The sequence below is a fragment of the Myxine glutinosa genome, chromosome 12 (assembly GCF_964187855.1).
Source record: "Myxine glutinosa chromosome 12, kmMyxGlut1.1, whole genome shotgun sequence".
NCBI lineage: Eukaryota > Metazoa > Chordata > Myxini > Myxiniformes > Myxinidae > Myxine > Myxine glutinosa.
The window spans coordinates 28,473,709-28,494,615 of NC_136272.1; the positions used below are offsets into that span (position 1 = coordinate 28,473,709).

The 20,907-nt window shown below is 47.3% G+C and overlaps 1 protein-coding gene across 7 annotated transcripts in view; it reads left to right on the forward strand.

The window, feature by feature from the left end:
* LOC137438044 (estrogen-related receptor gamma) overlaps positions 1-11,911 on the forward strand; it is a 210,926-nt gene extending 199,015 nt beyond the window's left edge. For all 7 annotated transcript variants that reach the window (XM_068132913.2, XM_068132912.2, XM_078766640.1 and 4 more), the window contains 2 exons: positions 7,488-7,757; positions 8,154-11,911. In XM_068132913.2, the coding sequence (XP_067989014.1) occupies positions 7,488-7,757; positions 8,154-8,398 (515 nt within the window). In that variant the 3' untranslated portion in view covers positions 8,399-11,911. The remainder of the gene's footprint in view (positions 1-7,487; positions 7,758-8,153) is intronic.
* The last annotated feature ends 8,996 nt before the right edge of the window (positions 11,912-20,907 follow it).

A 20,907-nucleotide genomic window follows, 5' to 3' on the forward strand; every position in this document is an offset into this window, starting at 1 on the left:
AGTGCCCTCCATAAGTATTGGAACAGCGGAGTCAAATTTGTTGTTGTTGCTGTATATTCAAGACATTTGGATTTGAGATCAAAATATGAATATGAGGCAAGAGTACAGAAGGTCAGGTTTTATCCATTGCTATTTATTTGCATATATGTTGTACCATTGTATCACAATAGCACTTTGTATGTTGAGTCCCCCCATTTTAGGGGCGCATAAGAATTGGAACAAATGACTGACAGGTGTTTCTTGGTGCTTAGGTGTTTCTTGTTGCATTGATCTTTCACACATAAAAGGGCTGTGAATGTCTAGTCTTGGTTTTAGCCTTTGCTCTTGCCCTGAGAGTCTGCCTTTGGAGTCATTAGGCATAAATCAACATGAAGAACAGACAACTGTCTCTGAAAGAAAAGCAAGCAATTTGGAAAAGCTGAAAGAACAGAATAATTCAATTAGGACAATAGCACAAAAATTGGGAATAGCAAGTACAACAATTTGGAATATCTAGAAAAAGAAAAAAAATACTCTTGTACTCTGCAATAGACAATAGCCAGGTCAGCCAAGGAAAACAACTACAGTTGATGATAGAAAAATCATCAGAATTGTGAAGAAAACCCTGAAACAACTGTCAGTGACATCACCAACAACCTCCGAGTGTAAGGGTGAAAGTATCACAATCTAACGTTCGCAAAAGACTTTGACAGCAGAATTACAAAGGCTACACCGCAAAATGCAAACCTCTCATCAGCACCGAAAATAGAAAGGCCAGGTATTATAATTAGCTAAGAAATACAGAGGTGAGCGAGTAGAGTTCTGGAATAAAGTTTTATGGACAGATGAAACCAAGATAACCCTTTACCAAAGTGATGGAAAGGTGAAAATATAGAGAAAGGAAGGAACTGCATGTGATCTAAAGCATACTACCTCATTTGTAAAGCATGGTCGAGATCGTGTCATTGCTTGGGCTTGCATAGCTGTCTCTAGAACGAGCTCACTCGTCTTTATTGATGATGTAACTAATGATGGCAGCAGCAGAATGAATTCGGAAGTGTATGGAAACATTTTGTCTGCTTATGTACAAGAAAATGCATCCAAACTCATTGGGCAGCACTTCACCATGCGGTAAGCTAATGACACAAAACAACCTAACCTACGTACCAAGGAGTTCATTTGGCGGGGAAAGGTAGAAGGTTTTAGATTGACTAACTCAATCTCCTGATTTAATTCCAATGAACCATGCATTTCACTTGATGAAGAGCAGACTAAAGTCAGAAACCGCGCAAAACAAACAACTTAAAATGGCTGCAGTAAAGGCTTGGCAAAGCATCTCGAAGGAAGATATCAATTGTTTTAATGATGTCAATAAGTCACAGGCTTGATGCAGTTATTGCATGTAAGATATATGCAACCAAATACTAACTATTATACTACTTTAATTTGCTTTAAGTTAATCTGTTCCAATACTTATGCTTACCTAAAATGGGGGCACTGAATATACAAAGTGCTATTGTTCTAAAGGGGCAGAGTTTGGACTGTGTCTGTGTGTTCGAAGGGTCCATGCTCTGTCGGGAATCAAACCAATTGCATTTAAATATTTATTTTCCATGTGCAGAATGGAAATCATTATATAAAGTGTTTTCGATCTCTGTGGGACTACCCTCAGTCGAACAAGTGGTCCAACGATTCTGTGCAACCTCAAACAAGGAAATGAGGCCATTTGGCCCATCACTGCCATGTTGCACTCCTGAGTTAATTTTTTGCTACTGGTGGAGAATGTCCATTTCTGGGTTCAGACGTTTTTTATGCCTCCGCCGACAAAGTCGCCGGAAGCATTGTGTTTTCGGGTTGTCCGTCCGTCCATCCGTACGTCCGTATGGGCTAAACCTCGTTTTTCTCAGCAACCATATGTCCGATTGAGACGAAACTTTCAGGGTAGAAGTGACACCCATGCAGAATGTTTTTGTCATAAATGTGACGTCATAGGTCATGTGGTATGGCAGCCATCTTGGATTAAAACAAAATAATAATAAAAATATTTCTCGGAAACCGCTGAATGGAAAAATTTGAAACTTGGCACATTCTCAAGTACTCCACAATGGGGAACAAAAGCATGAATTTGATGACATCACAGGTGAAGTGGTATACCAGCCAAAAATGTTTTTATCGAAATCCTTATCCTAAAAATCTGAAATTGCATGCACATGATCTTATGACCTATTGGTATTGAAATATTACATTTCTGACATCATATGTCACATGGTTTGGCAGCCATATTGGATTGAAGGAAAATATTAAATAATTATATCTCTGAAACCGCTCACACTATTGATGCTAAATTTAACAAATATCATCTAACAGCACAGTTGCATATAGTTTGAAAATGATGATGTCATAGGTCACGTGGTTTGGCAGCCGTCTTGGATAGAAAAACAAACCTTATCCGATCAACACAAAACTTCCCAAATGTGATCCCCTACCCATACGTATTCATCTACCCGTTTTGGGACTATGCGGAGGCATATTGGCGACACTGTCACATTGTTCTAGTTTCTTATTGTTTCTTCCCCTGTTTCTATTGTCACTGCCTCCTTTCAAGATACTTCCTACACTCTCTATGTAATGGGTCCAATGGTGGTGTATTGACAAGGACCTTAGACTGGCATCATTATCATCGCCAGCTCATACACAGTGAAAGACAGCAATATTTGGATTATAGGCTTCTGGAAAGTAAGCCAGCCTCAGGAGACTTACTGTCATCATGAAATTGTTGATTAATATGCAGTTGGCTCACTAATGACCTCGAGGGATGGGTAATCCATATGCCCTACCTGGTCTGTTCTACATTTTGTTTTGACTTTGTAGCTGACTGCTAATGCAAACTGGGATGGGGCACAAAGATGTGACCTATGCAAAGTCCATCTTTTCATTCTTTAGAATCTTTTAAAGTTCTGAATATTCATGAAGCTCTGATGGACATACTGCTTGTACAAAATGTTTTCCAAAACCGCACTGTCCCATCGTTTGTCGTCCCTGTACGTGTCTCACCATCAACTCGAATCGACCTGGACGTTCACAAAAGCACGTGCAAGATTTCGGTTTTGGAGAAATCATTTTCGGTTGCCTTGCTCCAGTACTCCCAGCTTTTGGGATTGCTTTGTGATGCTTCACTCAGGCAACGAGCCAAAAACCGCAGTACACGGTATTGCAGTGCCGCCATGCTGGAGGACATCTACAAGATGATCAACAGCTGTTGTTCGTGCCTGCCTCACGGCATCAGATTCCTGTCGATTTATTCTTCCCTGCGCAATCCTTCTCCATATGTGCACGTGTCAAGCTATTGCATGTGGTTAGTGCAGAGCAGGCATTTGTTTTGATGACTCCATCAAGTTTGGAGTCGTCCTTCTCACAACTGTCCCGAAGGTGCAGACTGGAAGTTTAGGATAATTACACCTCACCACCACATAATTAAAAACACCTCACCACCACGAAATTAAAAACACCTCACCACCACATAATTAAAAACACCTCACCACCATGTAATTCAAAACACCTCACCACCACGTAATTCAAAACACCTCACCACCACGTAATTCAAAACACCTCACCACCACGTAATTCAAAACACCTCACCACCACATAATTCAAAACACCTCACCACCACATAATTCAAAACACCTCACCACCACGAAATTAAAAACACCTCACCACCACATAATTAAAAACACCTCACCACCATGTAATTCAAAACACCTCACCACCACGTAATTCGAAACACCTCAACACCACGTAATTCAAAACACCTCACCACCACATAAGTCAAAACACCTCACCACCAAGTAATTCAAAACACCTCACCACCAAGTAATTCAAAACACCTCACCACCACATAATTCAAAACACCTCAGCACCACGTAATTCAAAACACCTCACCACCAAGTAATTCAAAACACCTCACCACCAAGTAATTCAAAACACCTCACCACCACATAATTCAAAACACCTCAGCACCATGCAATTCAAAACACCTCACCAACAACATTATTAAAAACACTTCACAACCACGGAAACAAATGTTTGAGGGAGTAGTTCAGTGACAACACAGACACTGCCCACATATGTAGATATATAGATGGAGGACTGTACCTGAGTTGCTGGTTTGTCATGGTTTACACCAATCATAATACAAACAATAATTTTGCACAATGTATTTGTAATACACGTGATATTACATTTTATAAACAATTGAAGTTGAAGATTTAAGTAAAAAAATAAAATTCATTTTATTTTTAAGTAAAAATTTAAGTAAAATAATTTTTAAGTAAAAAAATAATTTTCAAAAAGACATACCCACGGGAGAGATAGGTGCATACCAGAAGTTTGGTATGATTTCACAAGAGTTTGAAGGAATGGTTCAGTGACAAGACAAGACAAGACAAGACAATACAGACATTGCACAACAACAACAACAACATGCATTTTAAAGGCCATTTTCCCTGCTAGAGCGGGGGTTAGCCAATACAGACATTGCACAGATATAAATATACTAGTGGGGTCACCCGTGGGAATCCCACGGGCATGGACATCTTCATTTAGATGTTGCACATTCAGTTTTACAAAATAGTTACTGGCAATTTATCAGATCCACAAATGATGTCATCTACACAATGTATTTACTTCTGATAACATGTGAATGCATGTGCGTGCACATGGGAAATACAGTTTAAAATGTGTCATTACATCTCATGTAAAATGTGACTTCAAGAGCTCAAATCTTCTCCCTCCCCGCTCCCATCCCTCCCACATCACGCACACTGCACCAGGGAGTGGATCACCCACAGGGGAGTGGGTTACACACACACACACACACACACACACACACACACACACACACACACACATGGTGAAGTGGGTCACACACACACGGGGGGGAGTGGGTCACACACACATACACACGGGGGAGTGGGTCACAGACACAGATGGGGGAGTGGGTCACACACACACACAGGCGAGTGGGTCACACACACACGGAGGAGTGGGTCACACACACACAGGGGAGTGGGTCACACACACACACGGGGGAGTGGGTCACAGACACAGACGGGGGAGTGGGTCACACACACATATGGGGGAGTGGGTCACACACACACATGGGGGGGGGGGTGTCACACACTCACAGGGTGGGGGGGGGGGTCACGTGGTATTTTTAATAGTTTGCATGATTTTGACCATTGGCTTTATCCATCCTTTGTTTTTCATTATTTTGACATCATGTATGTGTGTTTAATGTGTTCACGTCCAAAATGTATATTTTTTTGGAAGAGGTGTATTGAGAATTGATTTTTCTTCACCGTAGTCATGACAAATGTCCTTTCCTTTGTCAATCAGTTTCTCTTGATAAAGAAACCTTGGGGTGAAACTGCTTGGTAATGCAAAGTTTTGTAATTGAGCAGGAACACTGCATAATACTTTGGTGTGTGTGTGTGTGTGTGTGTGTGTGTGTGTGTGTGTGTGTGTGTGTGTGTGTGTGTGTGTGTGTGTGTGTGTGTGTGTGTGTGTGTGTGTGTGTGTGTGTTAATTTAAATCCTACAATTCCTTTAAATTGATGTGTCCTATTTGTCCAGGCACTGCATCTTGGAGCGTGATTTTCTCCCCTCCCCTATCATGATTGTGTTGTTTTAAGTTCCTTCCTATTCAGTCTTCCAAAATGGTTGGATGAAGTTCTGTAGAAGATTGTTCTGACACTGCTGCTGTTTTTGGTGACAAGCTGTGTATCATCCTGGTGTTGGATTTGAAAGGACCAGATTGTCCTGTTTGGATTCTCCCTCTTAAAGCCCCCTTTATTGGATCTACTAGCACTGCTTTGATGCTCTGTTTATAGAGAGCGATGGTGACTGTGGGAGGAGGTAGATAGTGGAGGGTCGAAAGTATTGACATCTTCTTAAGTTTTTACGGCCGTAGCCCCGAGGGCAATGCTGTCTGGAACAGTGTTTGTCTGTCCGTATGTATGTATGTATGTATGTCTGTGTGTATGTATGTATGTATGTATGTCTGTGTGTATGTATGTATGTATGTATGTTTGTATGTCCCTTCTGCGGGCATTTTGGGGATGCATTCCTTTTAAAATTTGTTTTCGCTGCAACCGTTGGTCCGATTGACACAACATTTTCATCATAAGAGCTCCTCCTGTAATTTTTGAATGATAATTATGATGTCATAGGTCACGTGGTATGAGCGCCATCTTGGAAAAACCGAAAAACTTTGCACTTTGTACCTTTGCATCTCCGAAAACCGCTCCATGGAAAAATTGAAATTTGGCTCATTGTAAAGTACTCCCCATGGGGAATAACATATGTTAATGATGATGTCAGAGATGCCTTCATTATGATGTCATAAATCGACAAGTAGAACGCTTGATCCGACCAGTATGAAATTTCTTGAGCGTGATCTAGGGATAAATTGGTCAAGAAAATGTTTTTTTGACGTTATCTGTCACGTGGTTCGGCAGCCATATTTTTACATAGGGGAAATGCCATCTGGAACAGCATTTATCTGTCCATCCAGTGTATGTATGTCCCTCACAAACGTCTACCAATCAGAGCTGAGGATCTGGTCACATGACAGGGGGACAGCAGATCCTCCACTCAGCAGATGCCCAGCTATGCCGTTGTTGGACTATCGGTCTTGTTTTTTTTTTTCAATATGGTGTAAAGATACATTTTACAGTTGTTTATCCAAACACGGACCGTGTTATATTAATTTGAGCTGGAAAGCTTTGTATGTCCATTTTGCCTTTTTTGATGTGGACGCGACTTATGAAACATCATGCATTAATGGTGAAGGGGTATCCAGGGGAGAGTTGGGATGTATCGTTGGACATGGCTTCAAAGGTAGACCACTCAGCTTAGTGACACATATGGGTTATGCTGCAGGCAGCAGCAAAAGAGCTGTCAGTATTCAACACGAGCCTTCTCGCATAGCATTGGGGAATAGATAAAAACCACGAGACAGATCATTGTTTAAGGCAAGATGGAAATGGGCAGAGATGTTAAGCATGATCAACCATAGGGGACCCTTGATAAGGGTGTCTCGTCTCGTCTTGCCAATAAATCGCTGAACATGATCGCGGCAATAGAATTGATATGGACAACGACCTAATACGCCTGGATATTTACTGCTCTCCCGGGCCTCAAAGGTCTGCAAGTGTAAAATCCTACACGCCGCTGCAACAGAATATTTTGTCAAGCCAGACAGGTAGGGCTTTAGCTCCTTGTGAGGGTGACGGGTTATGCATGGAAAATGCCTCAATATTCACATTGTCTTTTCATCACCTGCTTCAAGTATTTACATTGTACTGGCATCTTTGTTTGTTTCAGCCATGAAAGAAGATCGAGCAAGTGAATTTTAAACTCTTGTGTCATACAGATTCCTATGTACATGACTCTTTAGTTTGCAGCCAGCACACCACCGGCTGTCCACTGAACCTAGGTCTTGTCCCACAGGCTTTTCCACACTGTCGCTAGGCGACCAGATGAGCCTGCTTCAGAGTGCATGGATGGAGATTCTCCTGCTGGGGGTCGTCTTCCGCTCACTGCTGTATGAGGACGAGCTCGTATTTGCTGAGGATTTTGTGATGGACGAGGAGCTGTCACGACTCGCTGGCCTCCTAGATCTTAATTCAGCTGTCCTGCAGCTCGTGAAAAAGTACAAGGCCCTAAAGCTTGAGAAAGAGGAGTTTGTGACCCTCAAGGCTATTGCTCTTGTCAATTCCGGTATGGAATTCGAGCTCTCGTGACTTTCCTCTTTTTCGACAATCACTTGGCTTTCTTTAGCTTTAACCAATTTCTCGCTCACAAAGAGTCACCTTAATGATTTTGTGTTGTCTACTTGCATTATTTGCAGAGTAAATCTTTTTTTTCTCGTTTTTTTTATTGCTATTCGCATATTTTGCATACTTGAGCCACAATATCCATATTCAATCACATGACTGCTCATCCAGGTACATCTTTATTATTGCAGTGACAATTCCCTTTACTTTGTGAGCAGAATACCTGACCAAATATTGAAACGACACTCTGAGAACTGTCAAACAACTGGATTTGTTTTGTTTTACCTTTGGTTCTCCCTTCCTTTTTCCCCTCTCTTCTTGCGTTCCCACCCTTGTGCAGACTCCATGCACATCGAGGATGCACCTGGGGTGCAAAAGCTCCAAGACGTTCTGCACGAGGCCCTACAAGAGTATGAAATGAGCCAGCACGGAGAGGACGGGCGGCGCGCGGGGAAGCTCCTAATGACACTACCCCTCCTGCGGCAGACGGCCACCAAGGCCGTGCAACACTTCTATGCGGTGAAACTCGAAGGAAAGGTGCCCATGCACAAACTCTTCCTGGAGATGCTTGAGGCAAAGGTCTGACAGCGGCTGCACCACAGTTAGGTCCACACTCTCTTGTTCTCTTTCGTCGAGTCTCACACTTTCCCTCTGGCATTCCCTCGATCAATGAACTCTCCCCGACTTGCCAGTGGACACACGGAGATTGTTGGAATCCTTGCACGCACATGGAAAAATAATCTTGTTACGTGCTTACGTGTACGGTACTCTTTATGCCACATCCGTGGCCCTTGAAGAGGCCACAGGAAGTTGTCTGTCCTGACTCTCCTGAGTGGCCGGGCCTCCTCCCCTGTGCAAAGAACAGTGATTTTGTAAGCCTGATGACTTCGGTACGATGTGTTTTGGTTGGGTATGAGGGTGGATAAAGCAGTGAACATTTGCTCCTTCTTCAGTGCCAGTAATAGGAACGCAAGTTGGCCTGTAGGGATGCTCAAGCAATCTTGGCTCATCCTGAAACACTCGTCTAACCTGTTGGTACACGAAGCATGCAAAGCCGCTGCCACATTTGAATACGGCCATATGTCTGCTTGTGGCTGAAATCCCAGACCAGATCACTGGAACTTTGTCCTTTTTAAAATAAAAATTCCACACTGTCCTATTACTGCTCAAACCGAAAGGGAAACAAATATCTGCAAAAAAAAAAACCAACCCCAAACAAGCAACCCTGTTCTGCTCAATTTGTCGTGTTGCACGTACGGCAGCGATCAAAGTGTAATGCTGAGAGATATCTTCGTAATCAATCCCTTCACTCCTCCTTTGAAAGCCATGGCTTCTCCACGCTCCTGGTCTCCGTGTGTCCCCGCTCACCCCGGCCTCTTGCCAGCAGGGCTCGACGAGCGATTCTCCTGGGCCAAGAAAGCCTTTTCGGTGACATGAAGGCAGCCAAAACAACATGCACTTAGTACGGCTTTCCCAGGTTTTTGAAGCCGCTTCGCTCTGGACGCTTTAATGCAATAATTTGCTTCGCTTTCCTTTGTTCAAGGGCTCCGCGGCACACGCCGTTCGTTCGACGAGCCTCCATGCACCTGCTACTTGGACAACAGGCTTGAAATTCTGGGCAGAAAAGCATTCTGGGACTGTGGCAGGGATTGAAGGAAACATCCCATCAGTGAAAAGTTTGCTCGTATATTTTTCTTATAAATCCGAATGCAACTCGGGCTCCCCTAACGCTTTACCATAACCCTACAGAAGCACGCACGCCGTCAACTATAACTGTGCTTTCTAAAATCGAAATTACAAACATGTAAATGTGAATATATTTAAAAGGAAACCAACAACACTCGAAGGAATAAACATGCAAGCACTAGGAATTTCTTAGCTATGCAATTCATTGGTTCCTTTTTGGCGAGCGTGTAAGCATTGCTGGTTCGGTGTTCATCGACATGTACAATACTAACTAAAGAGGACGCACCCGTCTTTCTGCAATACACGCTTCATATATTATAGAGTCGGAACAAACGACAGTAGCTGCAGGGTATGATAGGAACACAACCATCATGTTTTACGTTGGGGTTAGAGGTTCGATTTTGCGGTGTATTTTTGAGCCGGCTATTGAAGAATAAGATGTTCCCCTCCAACCTGTCCACCGAGGGTTAAGAAGAGTTCCAGGCCGAGGTCACGTGGTTGCATTTTTCATTTGCCTTGCCCCCATGATGCTTGTCACTTTAAGGCTCCTTTTCATTGCGCACACTGATCGGGGCTGACTGAGCTTGCTGAGCGGTCGGCTCCAATCAGGAGCCAGGATCTGCGGCTAGCCATGCCTTTCCTGGTTCTTGATTGGAGGGAAGCAATCCTGGTCCTGGTTCTGCTCCTGGTTCGCCTTTCCTGGTCCTGGTTCTTGATTGGAGGGAAGCAATCCTGGTCCTGGTTCACCTTTTCTGGTCCTGGTTCTTTCCTGGTTCTTGATTGGACTCACCCAGTTAAGTTGGTCTTCGGCCTGTGCCGTGTAAATTTAACCATAATCTAGCTTCCACTGCAAAATTGAACCGTGACACTGGTATTTAAGATTACTTTAGGATCAGGTTTGCTAAGTATTCGACTTAGGGATGGTATAAACTCTTCGTAATGTTCAGATATTTTTCCGCTCGTTTTCCTACCCGAAAAGCCTCCAGTATTACGCAGTCACTCCAACACATCTTTTCTACCTTCGTTTCTACCGTCACTGCGCCCAGAGAGTGAGGGATGCAGAAAAGTTCGGTATACGATTTAAAGCAGTTCGACGCTCACCCCGAGCGGTTTAATCGTGAACTTGCTCATCGGCCACAAATCAGTTGATGATCCAGTGTGTGTATAATGCTTTAAGGCACAAGACAGATCCTCGTTGAACAAAATAAATTGTACAAAGTCACGTCCAAGTTATAATCTCCACTTAGATACTACATAGTACCAGAACAGTACTCTCTGCATGTCACAGGCTTTGGCGTACCGTAACCGCTGTAACAGGCACAACACGTTTCGATAAGTCTTTACAAACGAGATTCTTTTTCTCAGGAAACCCAAAAGAACTTCATCCCTTCTGTTGCATTGTGAACCTAGTTGTGATCAAATCTTGTACACCTCCTGCTACAGCCAAAAACAGATGGATCCGCATTGAAGGGAAAGTCTGAAAAATGAAACGCATTTGTGTACATATCTGATTTTGTGCAGATTAATACTTAAATATCATTTTATGATCACACACGTACACACAGACACACTCACCCCCACACCATTCCTGCACTTAGCTGCAGCCACGTACCCTCTTAGGTGGGTTAAAACAAGTTTCCCACGGATCATTGCTTCTCCCAAATGGCTAAGGGTTCTGGGACCGCGCGTAATGGTCCCAGAACACCTCGAGATTACTTCGACCAAATGCGATTACGGGACGAGTGTAACTTCTCATTTTGTACTGATTTATGAAGCTCGCCTCGGTTCGCACACCGTCCCGGCCTGCTTCGGCTGTTCAGACGAGGATCCGAGATGGGAACGCCGCGGATTGACACTTCTTTCCGGGGAAGGAACGGTTAAACACTGGATTAATGGTCCCTGCTTCAAACGGGCTCGGCAAAAATCTCAGACGAGGAGACAGACATCGGATGTGCCTAACAGCAGGAGGAAGCCGAGGAGCAGGAATACCTTATAAGCGTGGGGGATCATGGGTAATTTCGTGGGAGTGAAAATCCAACGCCTTTTTAATCGGGCAATGTATAGTAACGGTGAGTTTATTATCGACACTGAATGTTATTCATTTTGACTACTTTCCCACGCAGGGAACGCTGGTCATCCAGCATACGTCACAATAAGGTTGTTTCCCCATTACCGTGTCAATTGTTACGTCATCACGTTTATACCGCATGCCAGGCTGTCAATAGAAGCAACGTCACAGGTGCAGGAGAAGAACCTTCTGTTTTAGATGATTATTTAAACGGACGTTTTGGAAGTTTTAGGAAGTTTTTCTTTTCTTTATTTTCTATTGGGAATATACATATAATAATATTGTATTTTATGTTGTGATCATGACGGGGGGGTTTGTGTGGTTTTTTTTTTGGTTTTTTTTTTCCATCGCTACTCAAATGTATTACTTTGATGTAAAGTTACTTTGTACATATATCAACGAGATGCTAAATGAATGTTCTGTCATTGTACACATCGCATTTCTTTTATTGCCAGCTTTGTACATTTGATGATCTGCTGCTCTTTTATTTATTCTCATCGTTCGTGATGACGTCGAGTGCAGAATATCTGCGGAGTGCGTGGTGGAGATTGTTGTTGCTAATTCGGGGCACAAAAGGCGCGACAACAAAACTTTTACTTGATTTACATACAGATTGAAAACAAGTAAAATTAGAGCAATCGCATTGAATCATTATATCCATCGCGTCTCTAAATCAGCTGCAAACATTTTTACTCCCCTCCATGTGATTCGCAAACTTAAGCAACAAGTACAGGTAGCACAATATAATATATAATCCACTTGAAGGAGATGAGAGCAGTCTCGTCCTGATAGCTCTGCGTTCACTGGCAGGTCGTGGGGAGCGGATGGGGGGGGGGGGGGGGCGAAGGGGGCATCCAATATGACATAAATGCCTGCAAGGCAGCGACCTGCGTTCCTTTACCTGGATGAGGAGACAAGTCATTTGGCAATCAGGCATGTGATGTACTGTATATGCAAGCGGCTGTGAAGTATAAGCGATGACGTCCATAAAAGCAAGATGACGTTCGAAACCAAACTGAGGTCACGGCTGAGACGTCGCGCCGATAGTCAGGTTCCATATGTTCAGATTTTAAGGTTCGTTCTGATTTTGTGGAGATTTGCAACCATTTGCGTTTTTGAAAAGTTTGAGAGTTTTTGAATCCCAATATATATATTTTTATTATTAAAATTAAAGTTTAAGTAATTTAATTATTTAAAATATTTAAATTTTTCATTATTAAAAATTAAGATTAAAAGAAATAATGAAAATTCTAATTTTTTTAATTAAATCAATTATGGAAATCAAAAAATGTTCAAATCAAAACAAATTTTTTAATCATTAAAATTAAATATTTAAATAATGTTGTTATTAAAATAATTTCATTTTTAATTATTAAAAATGAAAACAAAAAGTTTTATCAAATTGGAAATCAAATTTTTTTCAAATGAAATCAATTTTTTTAATTTTTAAAATAAAAAAATTAAATAGTGTAATTAAAATAATTTCATTTTTATTTATTAAAAATAAAAATTTAAATAAAAAATGAAAATTAAAAAAAAGGTTTATCAAATCAAATTTTTTTCAAATCAAATTGGAAATCAAATCAAATCAATTGTCTTAATTAAAATTTAAAAAATTAATAATGCAGTTATAATCATTTCAATTTTAATTACTAAAAAATAAAAAGATGAAAAATTAAATAAAATTCTTTATCAAATCAAATTGGAAATTAAAATGTTTTCAAATCAAATAGAAACATTGCTTTTTGGAGTTAGAGACTCTTAAGCATTTGAAAAATGTAACTGGTTATAAATGTGCATAAAATCGTAACGGAATTACATTGGGAACCTGACTACGATGTAAGATGCTCTGGAGGTGTTGATTTAATTTTTGGGTCAGAGTGGCACAGCTTTCTGGCTTTGGTTGCAATCACTGTTAAGACTTTGATACCTCTTCCCGTAGAACACTCGCTTGCAGATTCGACCCGAGAAACATGCAACACCATTGCTGGACGAAGTCTACTTCATAAATTTAAACTTCCTCCAAAATCTCAGCTTCCACTGAAATTGCACTGATAAAGATAATTACAAATAATATGAAGTCGTATCTCAAGAAGCCAGTAAAGCTGATTCGTCGAGCGTGAGTCCAAATCATTTAACCTGCTGCTTAATTGCCACTCACGCCGACTCGGAGGCGAGACCTCGACTAGACCTAAACCGAAGATCTCGCACTTCCAGGCCGTGAACGAGCTACTGTGACGTCACCCAGATACTCCTTTGGGTTCTTTAGGATTTCACTGGGATACAATGCACAAGACGGTGAACCTTTGGCAAACTTGACCGTCGGAACCCCTGGAGGATAACAGGTAGTTCTCAGGGTCGTCATCTCGGGCAATGGAGATGAAAGTTGAGGTTGCACCCGGATACCAAACACTTTACGTGTTACAGGTTCTTAGCAAAAGATAACGAGGTTCAAGATAATTATATAATAGCTGGAGGGAGATTAGCAATAAGGAGGAATGGTTGTTGTTGTTGTTGTTTCACAAACTTGAACAAGTGTTTGCAGAGTTTGAGTACAAGTCATGATCCCAGGAACTTTGTTGTCCATCATTTGTTTACTCTCGTTTTAACTCCCGGAGTGTTGCTGCGCTCCGCAAAATAGACCAACAAACAACAACAACCGCAGTTGCAGACCATTCGACATATTGTGATCCAATTTCTGGACCTCGAACCCACCTGCACCGAGCGGGCAAAAAGTTATTTTAACAAAACAAAAAAGATAATAATGATAATATTAATAATGATGATAATAAAAACTCAACTGTGACATGTTATTTTATTTTGAAAATGGAACGTCTGTTTTTGATGATGATGATTATTATTATTATGGTTATTTATATGTTCATGTTGGATGCAATAGGTGTGTTCCCTTTGTATGGAATTCTTGGAGTACATCGACTGCATTTGTCCTTGCACTGTAGCCCGTAGATTTGATTTTGTTGGGTGTACAGAACGGTGGGTGTGGCATAAATGGGGAAAAAATCATAAAATAAAGTGAATTTCTTTCTACCCACACATGCGTCTGATGGACAGAAGCGCGGGCATCGCTCTCACCTTGCATTGTCGCGCTCATCTCGTTTCACCTTCGCCAAATATCAAAAACCGCAGCGATCCGACGCCGGGAAATTCGCACCTGTCAATCGCGCGAGGGGGGGTGGGGGAGGGGCACGTGCGCGACGCGTCACAAACGACGAATGAATAACAATTCCCAAACCCACGTGCGCATCCCACAAATTGAACATTAATCGAGCCAGATACATTATAATTAACTGCGCTGCTCGCCTATTTTGGAACTTCATTAAAATTGATTTCTGGAGGAATTTTAACACTTAGTCGGGGTTCGGGTTATCGCTGTCGTTGGGAATGGGAGGAGGTTCGCGCCATTTAGATGCTGCCGGGATGGGTCGGGGTCTGCGGTCCTGATGACGTTGTCACGTGACCAGCTCGGCATGAGGCAACTGTCAGACGTCATGCCGCAAGGTAAGGGCATCATCTCGCCCTTAGCCTTTACTTCATGGCCACGTGTCTCGCTGCCATTCGTGGGTGATTTCAATCAGCCGGATCCTTCCAGGCAATTACTTGCCAATGACTCCCAATGTGCATTAAATCTCCGGCATAACCAAGACCTCAGCCTCACGCTGCATCTGTCAGTCGTTTTAATGCTCCTTACCTGATTAGCATCAATGGTTGTATGGGGGTGATGTGGGAATGAGGTTGATGTGGGAATGAGGTTGATGTGGGAATGAGGATGGGGTCGGAGGGGCATATCGGAGGTGATTCTCTCTCCCTCTCCCCCTCCTCTCTGCTCCTCTCCCCCTCTCTGCTCCTCTCTCTCCTCTTCTCTCTCCCCTCTCTTGCTCCTCTCTCTCTCTCTCCCCCTCTCTTGCTCCTCTCTCTCTCCTCTCTCTCTCTCTCTCTCTCTCTCCCTCCTCTCTCTCTCCCTCCTCTTTATCTTCTCCCTCGATATCTACTCCCTCTCACCCTCTCCTTACCTTCTCTGTTCTCATCTCTCTCTCCTCTCCCCTCCTCCTCTCTCTGCCCCACACTCTCCCCCTCTCTCTCTCTCCCCTCTCTCCCCCTCTCTCTCTCCCCTCTCTACCCCTCTCTCTCCCCCCCTCTCTCTCCCTCCCTCTCCCTCCCCCCCCCCCCTCTCTCCCTCCCTCTCCCTCCTCTCTCTGCCTCTCTATCTACTCCCTCTCTCCCTCTCTATCTACTCCCTCTCTCCCTCCCCTTAACCTCTCTCCTCCTCTTTCTCCTCTCTCTCTCCCTCCCCTTATTTAATCCTTCTTCTCCCTCCCCTTATCCCCACCTCTCCTTATCTAATCCTTCTTCTCCCTCCCCTTATCCCCTCTCTCCCTCCCTCCCCTTATCCCCTCTCTCCCTCCCTCCCCTTATCCCTTCTCTCCTTCCCTCCCCTTATCCCCTCTCTCCCTCCCTCCCCTTATCCCCTCTCTCCCTCCCTCCCCTTATCCCTTCTCTCCCTCCCTCCCCTTATCCCCTCTCTCCCTCCCTCCCCTTATCCCCTCTCTCCCTCCCTCCCCTTATCCCTTCTCTCCTTCCCTCCCCTTATCCCCTCTCTCCCTCCCTCCCCTTATCCCCTCTCTCCCTCCCTCCCCTTATCCCCTCTCTCCCTCCCTCCCCTTATCCCCTCTCTCCCTCCCTCCCCTTATCCCCTCTCTCCCTCCCTCCCCTTATCCCCTCTCTCCCTCCCTCCCCATATCCCCTCTCTCCCTCCCTCCCCTTATCCCCTCTCTCCCTCCCTCCCCTTATCCCCTCTCTCCCCTCCCTCCCCTTATCCCCTCTCTCCCTCCCTCCCTTATCCCCTCTCTCCCTCCCTCCCCTTATCCCCTCTCTCCCTCCCTCCCCTTATCCCCTCTCTCCCTCCCTCCCCTTATCCCCTCTCTCCCTCCCTCCCCTTATCCCCTCTCTCCCTCCCTCCCCTTATCCCCTCTCTCCCTCCCTCCCCTTATCCCCTCTCTCCCTCCCTCCCCCTTATCCCCTCTCTCCCTCCCTCCCCTTATCCCCTCTCTCCCTCCCTCCCCTTATCCCCTCTCTCCCTCCCTCCCCTTATCCCCTCTCTCCCTCCCTCCCCTTATCCCCTCTCTCCCTCCCTCCCCTTATCCCCTCTCTCCCTCCCTCCCCTTATCCCCTCTCTCCCTCCCTCCCCTTATCCCCTCTCTCCCTCCCTCCCCTTATCCCCTCTCTTCCTCCCTCCCCTTATCCCCTCTCTTCCTCCCTCCCCTTATCCCCTCTCTCCCTCCCTCACCTTATCCCCTCTCTCCCTCCCTCCCCTTATTTGCTCTCTCCCTCCCTCCCCTTATTTGCTCTCTCCTCCCTCCCCTTATTTGCTCTCTCCCTCCCTCCCCCTTATCCCCTCCCTCCCCTTATCTCCTTTCTCCCTCCCTCCCCTTATCTCTTCTCTCCCTCCCTCCCCTTATCCCTTCTCTCCCTCCCTCCCCTTATCCCTTCTCTCCCTCCCTCCCCTTATCCCTTCTCTCCCTCCCTCCCCTTATCCCTTCTCTCCCTCCCTCCCCTTATCCCTTCTCTCCCTCCCTCCCCTTATCCCTTCTCTCCCTCCCTCCCCTTATCCCTTCTCTCCCTCCCTCCCTTATCCCTTCTCTCCCTCCCTCCCCTTATCCCTTCTCTCCCTCCCTCCCCTTATCCCTTCTCTCCCTCCCTCCCCTTATCCCTTCTCTCCCTCCCTCCCCTTATCCCTTCTCTCCCTCCCTCCCCTTATCCCTTCTCTCCCTCCCTCCCCTTATCCCTTCTCTCCCTCCCTCCCCTTATCCTTCTCTCCCTCCCTCCCCTTATTCCCTCTCTCCCTCCCCTTACTCTCACTCCTCTCTCCCTCCCCTTTCTCTCCTCGCTCTCCCTCTCGTAGATGAGACTGTTTTTAAATACCATAAGTATTAATATACTGTATGGTGTAAAATCCATCACAAAGTTTTTATCCTGATTCCAGGAATTTTACCCTTTATTGTGGAATGTGAACCGTAAAATCGGGATCATGTTCTTGTTTAATTTTAACGTGATCGCGCTCGGAAAAAAAAAAGTTAATAATCGCTGTTTCAAAAAAATTGAATAAAATGTAAAAGGTTTTCTCGAAATAATTAAACCTGTAACCACTGAAACCTAACCAGGTGACGCTTGAAGATGAGCCGCGAACAGGTGAGTCGATCATTGAGTCAATATTTAATGGATCTTACTATTAAAGACTGCAGGTAATTAGATGTGTTCATATTTCCCTTTGTGACATAATTGGTTCCAAAGGTCTGATTGGAGAACGAAAGGTGTGTATGATGGATTGTGCAGGTGAACAGAAAGCACATCCCCTGGAGGTAGGAAAACCTAAAAACCTACCTTACAGGTGATACAAGTTCCGCGAGCGGTACCTGTTCGTCATTTATTTGGCTCATTGTAGAGCAGGTATGGAGGAAGCGGGTCAGTGGGAGATGACATGATGGGAAGGAGAGTTGGACCGGTGGAGGGAAGGAATGACACATTGACACGCGATGAACCAAACCCCATCACACCCCTCTTTCCACGAGCTCTTCCACTGGTTTGTTGGAATCGCTCCGTATTAATTATAAGCGCATTCCCATATTCTTTTGCGAACATTTGGACCGTACCTGCAAATATCGCACTCCCTCACCTCCCCCCACGCCCTACTTCCTCTCCCTACCAACCCCTCTCACCATTCCCCCCCCCCCCCCCCAACTTCCTCTCTCCACCAACCCCATCTCCCTCCATTCACCCCCCCCCCCCAACTTCCTCTCTCCACCAACCCCTCCTAGCCCATTCCCTGCCCCCATTACCTTCCTTCTTATCTCACCTCCTTCCCTCCCACTTCTCTTCTCCCCCATATCTCCCCCATATCCTTTCCCCAACCCTCTTGCCTCCATTCCCCACCCCGTCCACCCTCTCCTCCATCCCTTCCACCCTCTCCTCCACCCCTTCCACCCTCTCCTCCACCCCTTCCACCCTCTCCTCCACCCCTTCCACCCTCTCCTCCACCCCTTCCACCCTCTCCTCCACCCCTTCCACCATCTCCTCCACCCCTTCCACCCTCTCCTCCACCCCTTCCACCCTCTCCTCCACCCCTTCCACCCTCTCCTCCACCCCTTCCACCCTCTCCTCCACCCCTTCCACCCTTTCCTCCACCCCTTCCACCGTCTCCTCCACCCCTTCCACCCTCTCCTCCACCCCTTCCACCCTCTCCCAACCCCTTCCACCCTCCCCCAACCCCTTCCACTCTCTCCTCCACCCCTTCCACCCTCCCACAGCCCCTTCCACCCTCCCCCAACCCCTTCCACCCTCCCCCAACCCCTTCCACCCTCCCCCAACCTCTTCCACCCTCCCCCCAACCCGTCCACCCTCCCCCAAACCCTTCCACCCTCCCTCACCCCCTTCCACCCTCCTCCACTCCTTCCACCCTCCCTCCTCCCCCCACCCCTTCCACCCGCCCCCGATCTCTTCCACCCTCCCCCGACCCCTTCCACCCTCCCCCAACTCCTTCCACCCTCCCCCAACTCCTTCCACCCTCCCCCAACCCCTTCCACCCTCCCCCCACCCCTTCCACCCTCCCCCAACCTCTTCCACCCTCCCCCCAACCCGTCCACCCTCCCCCAAACCCTTCCACCCTCCCTCACCCCCTTCCACCCTCCTCCACTCCTTCCACCCTCCCTCCTCCCCCCACCCCTTCCACCCGCCCCCGATCTCTTCCACCCTCCCCCGACCCCTTCCACCCTCCCCCAACTCCTTCCACCCTCCCCCAACCCCTTCCACCCTCCCCCCACCCCTTCCACCCTCCCCCCACCCCTTCCACCCTCTCCTCCACCCCTTCCACCCTCTCCCAACCCCTTCCACCCTCCCCCAACCCCTTCCACTCTCTCCTCCACCCCTTCCACCCTCCCACAGCCCCTTCCACCCTCCCCCAACCCCTTCCACCCTCCCCCAACCCCTTCCACCCTCCCCCAACCTCTTCCACCCTCCCCCCAACCCGTCCACCCTCCCCCAAACCCTTCCACCCTCCCTCACCCCCTTCCACCCTCCTCCACTCCTTCCACCCTCCCTCCTCCCCCCACCCCTTCCACCCGCCCCCGATCTCTTCCACCCGCCCCCGATCTCTTCCACCCTCCCCCGACCCCTTCCACCCTCCCCCAACTCCTTCCACCCTCCCCCAACCCCTTCCACCCTCCCCCCACCCCTTCCACCCTCCCCCCACCCCTTCCACCCTCCCCCCACCCCTTCCACCCTCCCCCCAACCCGTCCACCCTCCCCCAAACCTTCCACCCTCCCTCACCCCTTCCACCCTCCTCCACTCCTTCCACCCTCCCTCCTCCCCCCACCCCTTACACCCTCCCCCAGTCCTTCCCCCCTCCCCCGATCTCTTCCACCCTCCCCCAACCCCTTCTACCCTCCCCCAACCCCTTCCAACCCCACCCCCAACCCCTTCCAACCCCACCCCCCAATGCCTTCCACCCTCCCCCTACCCGTCCACCCTTCCCCCACCCCTTGCACCATTCCCCCACCCCTTCCACCCTCCCCCAACCCCTTCCACCCTCCCCCAACCCCTTCCACCCTCCCCCCACCCCTTCCACCCTCCCCCCCACCCCTTCCACCCTCCCCCCACCCCTTCCACCCTCCTCCACCCCTTCCAACCCTCCCCCCACCCCTTCCACCCTCCCCCTACCCGTCCACCCTTCCCCCACCCCTTGCAACCATTCCCCCACCCCTTGCACCATTCCCCACCCCTTCCACCCTCCCCCAACCCCTTCCACCCTCCCCCAACCCCTTCCACCCTCCCCCCACCCCTTCCACCCTCCCCCCACCCCTTCCACCCTCCCCCAAACCTTCCACCCTCCCTCACCCCTTCCACCCTCCTCCACTCCTTCCACCCTCCCTCCTCCCCCCACCCCTTACACCCTCCCCCAGTCCTTCCCCCCTCCCCCGATCTCTTCCACCCTCCCCAACCCCTTCTACCCTCCCCAACCCCTTCCAACCCCACCCCCACCCCTTCCAACCCCACCCCCCCAATGCCTTCCACCCTCCCCCTACCCGTCCACCCTTCCCCCACCCCTTGCACCATTCCCCCACCCCTTCCACCCTCCCCCAACCCCTTCCACCCTCCCCCCAACCCCTTCCACCCTCCCCCCACCCCCTTCCACCCTCCCCCCACCCCTTCCACCCTCCCCCCACCCCCTTCCACCCTCCTCCACCCCTTCCACCCTCCCCCCACCCCTTCCACCCTCCCCCCACCCCTTCCACCCTCCCCCCACCCCTTCCACCCTCCCCCCACCCC